This window comes from Ctenocephalides felis, unplaced genomic scaffold (genome assembly GCF_003426905.1).
Source record: "Ctenocephalides felis isolate EL2017-DRISC unplaced genomic scaffold, ASM342690v1 CF-g0.4_SCAFFOLD_03572, whole genome shotgun sequence".
Classification (NCBI taxonomy): Eukaryota; Metazoa; Arthropoda; class Insecta; order Siphonaptera; family Pulicidae; genus Ctenocephalides; species Ctenocephalides felis.
Window position 1 is genome coordinate 27994256 of NW_020539726.1, and position 14499 is coordinate 28008754.

The 14499-nt window shown below is 27.8% G+C and overlaps 1 protein-coding gene and 1 pseudogene across 5 annotated transcripts; one reads left to right on the forward strand and one right to left on the reverse strand.

Annotated features, from left to right (window-relative positions):
* The first annotated feature begins 746 nt into the window (after positions 1–746).
* LOC113387744 (endonuclease G, mitochondrial-like) lies at positions 747–5324 on the forward strand. Of its 5 annotated transcripts, XM_026625116.1 has the most exons (8): positions 919–1079; positions 1181–1340; positions 1790–1870; positions 1948–2296; positions 2367–2490; positions 2561–2673; positions 4795–4975; positions 5201–5324. In XM_026625116.1, exons 4-8 carry the CDS (start codon positions 2106–2108, stop codon positions 5297–5299), a joined length of 708 nt encoding a protein of 235 aa, XP_026480901.1. In that variant the 5' UTR covers positions 919–1079; positions 1181–1340; positions 1790–1870; positions 1948–2105; the 3' UTR covers positions 5300–5324. The 5 variants fall into 5 exon arrangements, with proteins under 5 accessions (XP_026480900.1, XP_026480901.1, XP_026480899.1 ...); XM_026625115.1 differs by lacking the exons at positions 919–1079; positions 1790–1870 and adding an exon at positions 747–795 and having other exon boundaries at positions 2013–2296; XM_026625114.1 differs by lacking the exon at positions 1790–1870 and having other exon boundaries at positions 1161–1340; positions 2013–2296.
* Positions 5325–8119: 2795 nt separating this feature from the next.
* Positions 8120–12206, reverse strand: LOC113388326 (annotated as a pseudogene).
* Positions 12207–14499: the final 2293 nt, after the last annotated feature.

A 14499-nucleotide genomic window follows, 5' to 3' on the forward strand; every position in this document is an offset into this window, starting at 1 on the left:
CTCAGAAAGACAAGATTACGGCTTTTATGAAAAAATAGAACTGTGTATAGCTAGTATCAAATAACTTTATAACTTTAACATGTTCCCCACTTGTGTTACTGATGAAATAGAAGTAAGTAAAGATCTTATTATTATATCAGTCATATGACTAGTCTCCGAAACCAATTTTCGCATTACTTTATCTAATTACGTCCAAATACGAATGAATTTCTAATCCATCATTGAGAAACATGATGATTTTGGTCATTCAAAAGCAGAGCAGAAAATGATAATTGATTTATCTAGTAATAGCACATTGAAGCAGATGTTTCAGGACGAAAATATATTGTTAATTTTTGGTTACCAGTAAAGGACGATTTTGCTACTTTGACAAATAATGCTTTAGAAATTTTACTATCATTTGTGAGATCTTACTTATATGAAACAAAAAATTCTTATAATAAATAGTTATGTTTGTATGTATATTTTTTATAATACTGTGTATGATATGGCATAATTTCAGTTATGTTAAGTGTATTAAAATTAAATTGTTAGAAAAATAAGAAGGGGGGCGCAATATTTTTTTCTTTCGAAAGGGGGGCGCAAGAAAGAAAAGGTTGGAAACCGCTGCTGTAATCTTTCTTGTTATATCAACTTTACATGTGTTCCAACATAACTAGTTCTATTTTCTTTACATCAGATTCCACCAGTATGTTGTATCCTTCGACTTACTCTTCTTTTATCTATGGTTGTATCCTGCTCGTTGCCGTTCGTTCTGGCACGTGCATTCTTGCTTGTTCATTTTCGTTCGTTTAGGTGAGGGTGCACCTTTATTTATATTTCTCGGTTGCTCGGTTTTGTGGACAAGTTCATGTTACCTATGAAACATTGGCAACACTGTACACAAATTGATTAATTTTTTTTGACAATTCTCACTACATAACCAATAATTGAGTTCTTTACCCTCACTGAAAATTGCTTTATTTTCCTCAAATTGCATAATTTAAAAATGCTTTTGACAACAGTTCATTTGAACATGTGCACATTTTAAATACTTTATTTTATTTAAGTGTGATTTAGCTTAATTGTTAATTTTTAATGTATGTATTAATATTGTACTTTCATCTTCTGGAAAATAATTTGATTTAAAAATGCATTACATAACAATATATAACTTATAGTTTTTGTTACTTATCCTCAGTCATCTACTGTAGACTACAACAATGGCCAAATTTCTGGTACACTCTTCAATTTTTGGTTGTGTCAGTATTGTGAGTTATTTCATCGGGTGCAATATCGAAAGAAAAAATATATTAAACCATTTCAAATCCCAAAACATTGATTTGAATGTTTTGAGCAAGGTATTATAATTTTTTTTATATTGTGAATGCTTTGATAAGATGAGTATTTCTGATTTAATATTATTCATTTAAATAGATCTAATATTAAATTTTGAAGACATTCATTATGGTATCAAAAGTAATAGATCATAGTTTTATTGCATTTAATTATGTTAAATATATGTTCAAATAAGAATAAATGTATGTTCAAAATAGATATGAATTACAGTAGTACCTCAATTAACCGGACTAATTGTTGTCGATGGTCATTTGGATAATCGAAATCAAATGTATGAAGAATAATGTTGTGTATTTATTAAAAGTAACAATTACATACATAGATATTAACAAAAATCAATGTTTAGTAAGAAATTAACACTTTGTTATATATGTACATACAAATTTTCTTCAATTACATTACGTACATATACTAAATTGCGGTATTAATAATGCAAAAATTCCAATTGTAGGTATGTACATACATAAAAATTGGTCGCGGTTGGTAGTCCAGAAAATCGCGAATCTGTGTAACTGAGGACTGGATAAATGAGGTTCTACTGTAAATCCTTAATTAATGTATTAGCAAATACATCTTATCGCTTATTTTTTCTTATTTGTGAATTCTCAGATTAGTTGGTCATCCTATACACTGAACACTTGAAGAATATAAAAATTGTATTTGTAATTCAACAGATACAAGAAAGGCCTGGTTTACCGATATTTGGCACTGTTTCAGCAGCAACTCCTTTTAGTGATAATAGTCATCCAAGTAGAATATCTCAGATAATGAAATATGGCTTTCCTGGTTTAGATAATGTACGGTCTTTTGATGATTATGTTTTATCTTATGATAGAAGAAATAAAGTTGCTCATTGGGTTTTTGAGCACTTGACAAAAGAAACAGTTAAGCAAAATGATGAAGTTGATAGATCTAAGTGTGAATTTACAGAAGACAAGAGTATCCACCCATATTTTAGGTGAAGGTTTTTTTTTATATTTGATATTTGAGTCATTTTATTTATTCTGATGAAATTATGGTCTCGACAGATCAGCAAACACTGACTACAAAGGTTCTGGTTATGACAGAGGACATTTGGCTGCTGCAGGTAACCACAAGTATGATCAAAAACACATAGAACAGACATTTTTTTTGAGCAATATAGCACCTCAGGTAACTAGCATGATCCTATGAATTTATAATGTAAATTAATTCTATTTGTGTCTATAAATTAAAATAAAAGGTTGGGAATGGATTTAATCGTCACTCTTGGAATCGATTAGAGCGTTATGTGAGAAAACTGACAAACCGTTATCCTAATGTATATTGTTGTACCGGGCCACTATATCTTCCAAAGTGAGTTCATTTTTTTTTAATGCTTATTGATATAATTTTAACTTAATTGGTCTATAAAATATTCAATTTTTATTATTTATACAATTTACTTCAGTACATTAAATAATTATGTTTTAAAAAATAAAATTATAATAGACTATGATGGAATAAACTTATAATTAATAATGTTTTAAAATTACAAATCAAATCAGTATTTTTTAATACTTTTTCATTTAATAAGAATATTATTTATTTAGATATTGCTTTTAAAAATTGTGATTTAATTTATAACAAAGAATTTCATTAAACCTCAAATTTGACCTGTAGAGTGAATTTCAGATTTATTGTAATGTTATATTTTAATTATAATAACAATATTGCGAATTCACATACATGTGAAAACTGTGATATGGTGGTATAAATCACTGGTAAATTACTGTGTATTCAATTTTAAGCATCTTTTCTAGATCTTCAATCTAGACCAATATGTGAAAACAACATAAAAATTTAATTTTAACTGTAACGAAAAATTTGGAAAAAGTATGTGTGTGCGTTTGTGAGCCGAATTCCAATAGATGTAGCTCACATGCATTAATTAGTTTCATGGCAACCGGCCATGCCGTTTCTTCATAAAATACAGAAAGTGCAAAATTTTTTGTCCATCCTTTCTTAAAAAATTCTAAATCAATTTTGAAACATCAAACACTTTTTGAAAGGTATTTTACCTTGGTTGGGGTATTGAGCTGGTTTGGATTAATGAAGCGTCACTGAGTACAATATCATCTTATTGATTATTTATGCATGTTGTGATGTTAGTGCAACTTTTTTTTAAGCCAAAATGCCACTTACCCCTAACCATCTGAATTGAATTGTGAAATATCATGAATCATAGACCTGTTTTCGGATATAGCTTCCTAGAATTTTTAATTGATGTTTATGTAAATGAAGAACATAAAGAATCTGCTTATTTCATCTTACATATTATATTTCTAACTTCCTGAAGGCTATAATTAGCTAATTTTATGTTTTCTCGGCGTTTCAAGCCATTCTGAATCGAATGAGATCAAATTTAAGGAAAAAGTATGTGTGTGCGTGTGCGTGTGTGTGAAAATTAAAAAATTTTGATGTATCTCGATGAGCACTAGCGTTTATCAATTTTGCGCGACAGTCAGCCAAGCCGTTTTTTTTTTGTAAATAGCAGAAAAGTGAAATACTTTTCGTTCACGTTTTAGCCCGCAATTCTGAATCGATTTGGAAATTCAAAAACCGTTCGAAAGATATTGGTTGGGAATCGTGCTGTTTGCACGTTTGGGAATAGTTTTTGGCCGGGTCGTTTTCTTGTAATAAAATGTTAACAATTTTTTCGTCGATTTTTATAATTTTTTTTATTTTTATGTAATATTACGGCCATACGACAAGACATTTAATTTTCAAAGTCTTCAAATCTTCAAAGTTTGCAAAAATTAGTATCGTTTTTTGGCATTTGTCAAAATTAGACCTTTGATCGCCGTTTTCTCAAAAACGCCTGAACCGATTTCAGAAATTTAAAAGCCATTTGATGTATCTCAATGAGGACTATCGTTTGTCAGTTTTGTGCGACGATCTACCAAGCCTTTTTTTTGAAATTTGAAAAAAGTGTTAAACTATCCGTCTACATTTAAGCTCAAACTACCAAATCGATTTTAAAAAATCAAAAACTGTTCGACAGATATTAGTTGGGATGATACTGATTAGTTTTAGGTGAAAGTCTACCGAGCCGTGAAAATTTGTTTTTAGAACATACTTGGAGTTAACATGTTCGTTCATTTTCAATTATGTGTAATAAATCCACTCGGAATACTTTTAATCACTCATAAATTAATTTATTTTTTATTGATTAAGTCGATTATTTACACATATCGGGAAGTTCATGTAACTTGCGTCAAGGCAAAATACCAATTCCAACTAGTTCTTTTTTTGTTAAGAAGTATGCAAACATATTTGTATCAGACTGCAAAAAATGTTTGATATTTTTTATAAAATGATACTAGAAAATGCATGAAAGGTACTCTACCATAATTATTAATATTTATTATGTAAATATTAGATGTATGTATTTGTTCTTGAACATGTTGCTGATTTATGCCAATTAAATCTCTCTAGAAAAGAAGCTGATGGAAAAACCTATATTAAATATGAAGTTATAGGTGCAAATTCTGTTGCTGTACCTACACATTTTTACAAAGTTGTAGTTTGTGAGACAGCTGATAGTAATTTTGAAATGGAGGCATATGTTATGCCTAATGCCGCAATAGATGACAATGTACCGTTAGAATCATTTCAGGTATTATAATTTCTTTGTCTTTATTTTGCTACAAATAAAATAATAGAATAAACATTTAGTCTTTATCAATGTTTTGATATACACTCATTTATAATAAGCAAGCTTAGGGTGTACAAACTTTTCAAATTTGGTATCAGTTTTTTCAAAACTTATATTTTTAGTATAAGGGACAAATATTTTTGGCATAAAATATTATGTAAATATAATGAATTTAATTTTTTTTAGGTGCCTCCAGAGTCCATTGAAAAAGCTGCCGGTTTGTTGTTTTTTGATAAAGTTTCTCATAACAGACTAGTCAGAATAAACCATAAAAAATTAAGATAACATTTTTCAATTAATCAATAGTGCGTTTTATTAAGTTATAATAAAAATAATATTTTAAATTATAATAATAAAAATTGTAGAAAACAGATTAAACGTATATCACTTGTACTTTGGAATTTATTGTCTCCACAAATGAGGACAAAAAATGTAGATTTTTTGACATGTTTGAATAGATTGGAGTGAAAAATCATGGACTGATATCTACAAGTTTTTATTTATAGATGGCGGCTTTAAGTTGTCTTTTTTTATCAATTCATAACTCTCGCTGTGCAGTACTGCTGATGAGTTATAAATTTTTTACAAGTCATAACGCATTTTTTCCCCAAAATTTTTTTGACCAAAATTTTTTCTAAAAAATTTTTTCCCAAAATTTTTTCTAAAAATTTTTCTCCCAAAATTTTTTCTAATTTTTTGAATTTTTACAATTTTGAATTAAAATGTGACTGTTCTCCTAAACGATTTTGACGAGATTTTGTATGGAATTCAATATTTTTCGAACTAAAATATTTCTTCTACCAGGGGAAAAAAAATTTAGGTCAAAATTTTTGGAAAAAAAATTTTGGTCAAAAAAATTTTTGGAAAAAAATTTTTGTCAAAAAAATTTTGGTCAAAAAAATTTTTGGTCAAAAAAATTTTGGTCAAAAAAAATTTTGGTTCAAAAATTTTTTTGACCAAATTTTTTTCCAAGATTTTTTGGACCAAAATTTTTTTGACCATCCATTTTTTTGACCAAAATTTTTCTCCAAAAATTTCTTTGACCAAAATTTTTTTGACCAAATTTTTTTTCCCAAAATTTTTTTCCCCAAATTTTTTTTTTCTTTTGACCAAAATTTTTTTGACCAAAAATGTTTTGGCCAAAAATTTTTTTGACTAAAATTTTTTTTTCAAAATTTATTGGACCAAAATTTTTTTTCCCAAAATTTTTCTGACCAAAATTTTTTTGACCAAGTTTTTTTTTGACCATCCATTTTTTTTGACCGATTTTTTGGACCAAAATTTTTTTGACCAAATTTTTTTGACCATCCATTTTTTTGACCAAATTTTTCAAACATTTCTCTTGGACAAAATTTTTTTGACCAAAATTTTTTTTCCCAAATTTTTTTCCCCAAATTTTTTTTTCTTTTGACCAAAATTTTTTTGACCAAAATGTTTTGGCCAAAAATTTTTTGGACTAAATTTTTTGTTCAAAATTTATTGGACCAAAATTTTTTTCCCACTTTTTTCAGCCAAAATTTTTTGACCAAAAATTTTTGCCAAAAATTTTTTTCCAAAAATTTTCTTCCAAAGATTTTTTTTTAAATGTTGGAATTTTTTCCAAAATTTTTTTCCCAAAATTGTTTTTCCCGAAATTTTTTGGACCAAATTTTTTTTTCCGAAAATTTTTTTGACCAAAATTTTCGACAAAAATTGTTTTTGACAATTTTTTTCGAAAAAAAATTTTGGTCAAAAAAATTTTCGGAAAAAAAATTTGGTCAAAAAAAAATTTCGGGAAAAACAATTTTGGGAAAAAAATTTTGGAAGAAAAATTCCAAAAATTTAAAAAAAAAATCTGGAAGAAAATTTTTGGAAAAAAATTTTTGGCAAAAAATTTTTGGTCAAAAAAATTTTGGCTAAAAAAATTGTGGGAAAAAAAATTTTGGTCCAATAAATTTTGAAAAAAAAATTTTAGTCAAAAAAATTTTTGGCCAAAACATTTTTGGTCAAAAAAATTTTGGTCAAAAGAAAAAAAAAATTTGGGGAAAAAAATTTGGGAAAAAAAATTTGGTCAAAAAAATTTTGGTCAAAGAAATTTTTGGAAAAAAAATTTTGGTCAAAAAAAATGGATGGTCAAAAAAATTTGGTCAAAAAATTTTTGGTCCCAAAAATCGGTCAAAAAAATGGATGGTCAAAAAAAAACTTGTGTCAAAAAAATTTTGGTCAGAAAAATTTTGGGAAAAAAAATTTTGGTTCCAATAAATTTTGAAAAAAAAATTTTAGTCAAAAAAATTTTTGGCCAAAACATTTTGGTCAAAAAAATTTTGGTCAAAAGAAAAAAAAATTTGGGGAAAAAAATTTGGGAAAAAAAATTGGTCAAAAAAATTTTTGGCAAAGAAATTTTTGGAGAAAAATTTTGGTCAAAAAATGGGATGGTCAAAAAAATTTTGGTCCAAAAAATCTTGAAAAAAATTTGGTCAAAAAAATTTTTGAACCAAAATTTTTTTGACCAAAATTTTTTTGACCAAAAATTTTTTTGACCAAAATTTTTTTGACAAAAATTTTTTTCCAAAAATTTTTTTGACCAAAATTTTTTTTCCAAAAATTTTGACCTAAATTTTTTTTCCCCTGGTAGAAGAAATATTTTAGTTCGAAAAATATTGAATTCCATACAAAATCTCGTCAAAATCGTTTAGGAGAACAGTCACATTTTAATTCAAAATTGTAAAAATTCAAAAAATTAGAAAAAAATTTTGGGAGAAAAATTTTTCAGAAAAAATTTTGGGAAAAAAATTTTTTAGAAAAAATTTTGGTCAAAAAAATTTTGGGGAAAAAATGCGTTATGACTTGTAAAAAATTTATAACTCATCAGCAGTACTGCACAGCGAGAGTTATGAATTGATAAAAAAAGACAACTTAAAGCCGCCATCTATAAATAAAAACTTGTAGATATCAGTCCATGATTTTTCACTCCAATCTATTCAAACATGTCAAAAAATCTACATTTTTTGTCCTCATTTGTGGAGACAATAAATTCCAAAGTACAAGTGATATACGTTTAATCTGTTTTCTACAATTTTATTATATTATAATTTAAAATATTATTTTTATTATAACTTAATAAAACGCACTATTGATTAATTGAAAAATGTTATCTTAATTTTTTATGGTTTATTCTGACTAGTCTGTTATGAGAAACTTTATCAAAAAACAACAAACCGGCAGCTTTTTCAATGGACTCTGGAGGCACCTAAAAAAAAATTAAATTCATTATATTTACATAATATTTTATGCCAAAAATATTTGTCCCTTATACTAAAAAATATAAGTTTTGAAAAAAACTGATACCAAATTTGAAAAGTTTGTACACCCTAAGCTTGCTTATTATAAATGAGTGTATATCAAAACATTGATAAAGACTAAATGTTTATTCTATTATTTTATTTGTAGCAAAATAAAGACAAAGAAATTATAATACCTGAAATGATTCTAACGGTACATTGTCATCTATTGCGGCATTAGGCATAACATATGCCTCCATTTCAAAATTACTATCAGCTGTCTCACAAACTACAACTTTGTAAAAATGTGTAGGTACAGCAACAGAATTTGCACCTATAACTTCATATTTAATATAGGTTTTTCCATCAGCTTCTTTTCTAGAGAGATTTAATTGGCATAAATCAGCAACATGTTCAAGAACAAATACATACATCTAATATTACAAATAAAATATTAATAATTATGGTAGAGTACCTTTCATGCATTTTCTAGTATCATTTTATAAAAAATATCAAACATTTTTTGCAGTCTGATACAAATATGTTTGCATACTTCTTAACAAAAAAAGAACTAGTTGGAATTGGTATTTTGCCTAGAAGCAAGTTACATAAACTTCCCGATATGTGTAAATAATCGACTTAATCAATAAAGAATGAATTAAACTTTGAGTGATTAAAAGTATTCCGAGTGGATTATTACACATAATTGAAAATGAACGAACACGTTAACTCAGAGTATTTTCTAAAAACAAATTTTCACGGCTCGGTAGACTTTCACCTAAAACTAATCAGTATCATCCCAACTAATATCTGTCGAACAGTTTTTGATTTTTTTAAATCGATTTGGTAGTTTGAGCTTAAATGTAGACGGATAGTTTAACACTTTTTTCAAATTTCAAAAAAAGGCTTGGTAGATCGTCGCACAAAACTGACAAACGATAGTCCTCATTGAGATACATCAAATGGCTTTTAAATTTCTGAAATCGGTTCAGGCGTTTTTGAGAAAACGGCGATCAAAGGTCTAATTTTGACAAATGCCAAAAAACGATACTAATTTTTGCAAACTTTGAAGATTTGAAGACTTTGAAAATTAAATGTCTTGTCGTATGGCCGTAATATTACATAAAAATAAAAAAAATTATAAAAATCGACGAAAAAATTGTTAACATTTTATTACAAGAAAACGACCCGGCCAAAAACTATTCCCAAACGTGCAAACAGCACGATTCCCAACCAATATCTTTCGAACGGTTTTTGAATTTCCAAATCGATTCAGAATTGCGGGCTAAAACGTGAACGAAAAGTATTTCACTTTTCTGCTATTTACAAAAAAAAAACGGCTTGGCTGACTGTCGCGCAAAATTGATAAACGCTAGTGCTCATCGAGATACATCAAAATTTTTTAATTTTCACACACACGCACACGCACACACATACTTTTTCCTTAAATTTGATCTCATTCGATTCAGAATGGCTTGAAACGCCGAGAAAACATAAAATTAGCTAATTATAGCCTTCAGGAAGTTAGAAATATAATATGTAAGATGAAATAAGCAGATTCTTTATGTTCTTCATTTACATAAACATCAATTAAAAATTCTAGGAAGCTATATCCGAAAACAGGTCTATGATTCATGATATTTCACAATTCAATTCAGATGGTTAGGGGTAAGGCATTTTGGCTTAAAAAAAAGTTGCACTAACATCACAACATGCATAAATAATCAATAAGATGATATTGTACTCAGTGACGCTTCATTAATCCAAACCAGCTCAATACCCCAACCAAGGTAAATACCTTTCAAAAGTGTTTGATGTTTCAAAATTGATTTAGAATTTTTAAGAAAGGATGGACAAAAAATTTTGCACTTTCTGTATTTTATGAAGAAACGGCATGGCCGGTTGCCATGAAACTAATTAATGCATGTGAGCTACATCTATTGGAATTCGGCTCACAAACGCACACACATACTTTTTCCAAATTTTTCGTTACAGTTAAAATTAAATTTTTATGTTGTTTTCACATATTGGTCTAGATTGAAGATCTAGAAAAGATGCTTAAAATTGAATACACAGTAATTTACCAGTGATTTATACCACCATATCACAGTTTTCACATGTATGTGAATTCGCAATATTGTTATTATAATTAAAATATAACATTACAATAAATCTGAAATTCACTCTACAGGTCAAATTTGAGGTTTAATGAAATTCTTTGTTATAAATTAAATCACAATTTTTAAAAGCAATATCTAAATAAATAATATTCTTATTAAATGAAAAAGTATTAAAAAATACTGATTTGATTTGTAATTTTAAAACATTATTAATTATAAGTTTATTCCATCATAGTCTATTATAATTTTATTTTTAAAACATAATTATTTAATGTACTGAAGTAAATTGTATAAATAATAAAAATTGAATATTTTATAGACCAATTAAGTTAAAATTATATCAATAAGCATTAAAAAAAAAATGAACTCACTTTGGAAGATATAGTGGCCCGGTACAACAATATACATTAGGATAACGGTTTGTCAGTTTTCTCACATAACGCTCTAATCGATTCCAAGAGTGACGATTAAATCCATTCCCAACCTTTATTTTAATTTATAGACACAAATAGAATTAATTTACATTATAAATTCATAGGATCATGCTAGTTACCTGAGGTGCTATATTGCTCAAAAAAAAATGTCTGTTCTATGTGTTTTTGATCATACTTGTGGTTACCTGCAGCAGCCAAATGTCCTCTGTCATAACCAGAACCTTTGTAGTCAGTGTTTGCTGATCTGTCGAGACCATAATTTCATCAGAATAAATAAAATGACTCAAATATCAAATATAAAAAAAAACCTTCACCTAAAATATGGGTGGATACTCTTGTCTTCTGTAAATTCACACTTAGATCTATCAACTTCATCATTTTGCTTAACTGTTTCTTTTGTCAAGTGCTCAAAAACCCAATGAGCAACTTTATTTCTTCTATCATAAGATAAAACATAATCATCAAAAGACCGTACATTATCTAAACCAGGAAAGCCATATTTCATTATCTGAGATATTCTACTTGGATGACTATTATCACTAAAAGGAGTTGCTGCTGAAACAGTGCCAAATATCGGTAAACCAGGCCTTTCTTGTATCTGTTGAATTACAAATACAATTTTTATATTCTTCAAGTGTTCAGTGTATAGGATGACCAACTAATCTGAGAATTCACAAATGAGAAAAAATAAGCGATAAGATGTATTTGCTAATACATTAATTAAGGATTTACAGTAGAACCTCATTTATCCAGTCCTCAGTTACACAGATTCGCGATTTTCTGGACTACCAACCGCAACCAATTTTTATGTATGTACATACCTACAATTGGAATTTTTGCATTATTAATACCACAATTTAGTATATGTACGTAATGTAATTGAAGAAAATTTGTATGTACATATATAACAAAGTGTTAATTTCTTACTAAACATTGATTTTTGTTAATATCTATGTATGTAATTGTTACTTTTAATAAATACACAACATTATTCTTCATACATTTGATTTCGATTATCCAAATGACCATCGACAACAATTAGTCCGGTTAATTGAGGTACTACTGTAATTCATATCTATTTTGAACATACATTTATTCTTATTTGAACATATATTTAACATAATTAAATGCAATAAAACTATGATCTATTACTTTTGATACCATAATGAATGTCTTCAAAATTTAATATTAGATCTATTTAAATGAATAATATTAAATCAGAAATACTCATCTTATCAAAGCATTCACAATATAAAAAAAATTATAATACCTTGCTCAAAACATTCAAATCAATGTTTTGGGATTTGAAATGGTTTAATATATTTTTTCTTTCGATATTGCACCCGATGAAATAACTCACAATACTGACACAACCAAAATTGAGAGAGTGTACCAGAAATTTGGCCATTGTTGTAGTCTACAGTAGATGACTGAGGATAAGTAACAAAAACTATAAGTTATATATTGTTATGTAATGCATTTTTAAATCAAATTATTTTCCAGAAGATGAAAGTACAATATTAATACATACATTAAAAATTAACAATTAAGCTAAATCACACTTAAATAAAATAAAGTATTTAAAATGTGCACATGTTCAAATGAACTGTTGTCAAAAGCATTTTTAAATTATGCAATTTGAGGAAAATAAAGCAATTTTCAGTGAGGGTAAAGAACTCAATTATTGGTTATGTAGTGAGAATTGTCAAAAAAAATTAATCAATTTGTGTACAGTGTTGCCAATGTTTCATAGGTAACATGAACTTGTCCACAAAACCGAGCAACCGAGAAATATAAATAAAGGTGCACCCTCACCTAAACGAACGAAAATGAACAAGCAAGAATGCACGTGCCAGAACGAACGGCAACGAGCAGGATACAACCATAGATAAAAGAAGAGTAAGTCGAAGGATACAACATACTGGTGGAATCTGATGTAAAGAAAATAGAACTAGTTATGTTGGAACACATGTAAAGTTGATATAACAAGAAAGATTACAGCAGCGGTTTCCAACCTTTTCTTTCTTGCGCCCCCCTTTCGAAAGAAAAAAATATTGCGCCCCCCTTCTTATTTTCTAACAATTTAATTTTAATACAACTTAACATAACTGAAATTATGCCATATCATACACAGTATTATAAAAATATACATACAAACATAATATTTATTATAAGAATTTTTTGTTTCATATAAGTAAGATCTCACAAATGATAGTAAAATTTCTAAAGCATTATTTGTCAAAGTAGCAAAATCGTCCTTACTGGTAACCAAAAATTAACAATATATTTTCGTCCTGAAACATCTGCTTCAATGTGCTATTACTAGATAAATCAATTATAATTTTCTGCTCTGCTTTTGAATGACCAAAATCATCATGTTTCTCAATGATGGATTAGAAATTCATTCGTATTTGGACGTAATTAGATAAAGTAATGCGAAAATGGTTTCGGAGACTAGTCATATGACTGATATAATAATAAGATCTTTACTTACTTCTATTTCATCAGTAACACAAGTGGGGAACATGTTAAAGTTATAAAGTTATTTGATACTAGCTATACACAGTTCTATTTTTTCATAAAAGCCGTAATCTTGTCTTTCTGAGCAAAAGCACGAATTTGAGATCCTTGCATTGATTATTTAAATCGCCAAGTCTTTGAAAATATCAACTAAATACGCAAATTTTGCGAGTAACTTTGTGTCCTAAAACAAGATTGCTCCGTCTCTTTTGTTATCAGCAAGAAATATAGCAATTTCTTTTTTGAGCTCAAACACTCTTAGAAGTACTTTAAGTATTTTGTTGATTTGTTTTTGACATTTACTCAGCATTAAAAAATAATATTTTTAAAACAGCTTCGGCCCCCCATTGGAACGGTATGCTGCATCCCCCCAGGGGGGCGCGCCCCACAGGTTGGAAATCACTGGATTACAGATTTAATTGAAACACATTTCACAAACTGTGCAGAAGTATTATGTAGTACACCTAAGTCTGTTTTGACACGGTCTTTTGTACACGGTTTTGATATAACACGATTTTATTCCATTTAGCACGATTTGAAATTTTTAGTACTTAAATTTTTTTGTCAATTTAATTTTTGCGAAGTATGTTCATATCAAAAAAAGTATTTTTGAAAGAAAAAAGTCGAAACCATCGATAGTATCGATAGTTTGCAAACATTAGCTTTAAGTGAATTCCCTTTAGCGCGTACAAACAATTTTACTGGTCAAAGCAAATGTGAAGAGCAAGAATTAATTCTTGTTCTTAAAAACTCTTGTTTTTTACTTAATTTAATAAGTTTAGAGATTAGGAACAAATCACCCATTTTTGTATAAGATCAATGTCTTTTTTTACACGTTTTTTTTTTTTACACGGCTTCTTCTGGAACCATTCTACCATGTAAAAAAGACTTAGGTGTATTGATTGAAATGATAAAAAAAAATGTCAAAAAACACTATTTTAAATTGTATATATACCAACAATAAAAAAGTAACTTAAACACAAAATTTAAATAAAATTGCTGCTAGTATAAAGTAAAAATAGGATTTTTTTATAAATATATATTTTATAAAGTATGTCTCACTTATAACATCCATGCCAACAAATACAATTTGTTAATAGAAACCATAGAATTAGACATGTAAACTCTCTATATGGATATTTCAGGAATGT

Excerpts from the sequence above, each read along its gene's own strand:
- LOC113387744 (XM_026625115.1), top strand. The coding sequence starts at position 1,203 with ATGGCCAAATTTCTGGTACACTCTTCAATTTTTGGTTGTGTCAGTATT. Across the intron at positions 2,491-2,560 it reads TGAGCAATATAGCACCTCAG|GTTGGGAATGGATTTAATCG; the intron begins GTAACTAGCATG and ends TTAAAATAAAAG. Across the intron at positions 2,674-4,794 it reads GGGCCACTATATCTTCCAAA|AAAAGAAGCTGATGGAAAAA; the intron begins GTGAGTTCATTT and ends AAATCTCTCTAG.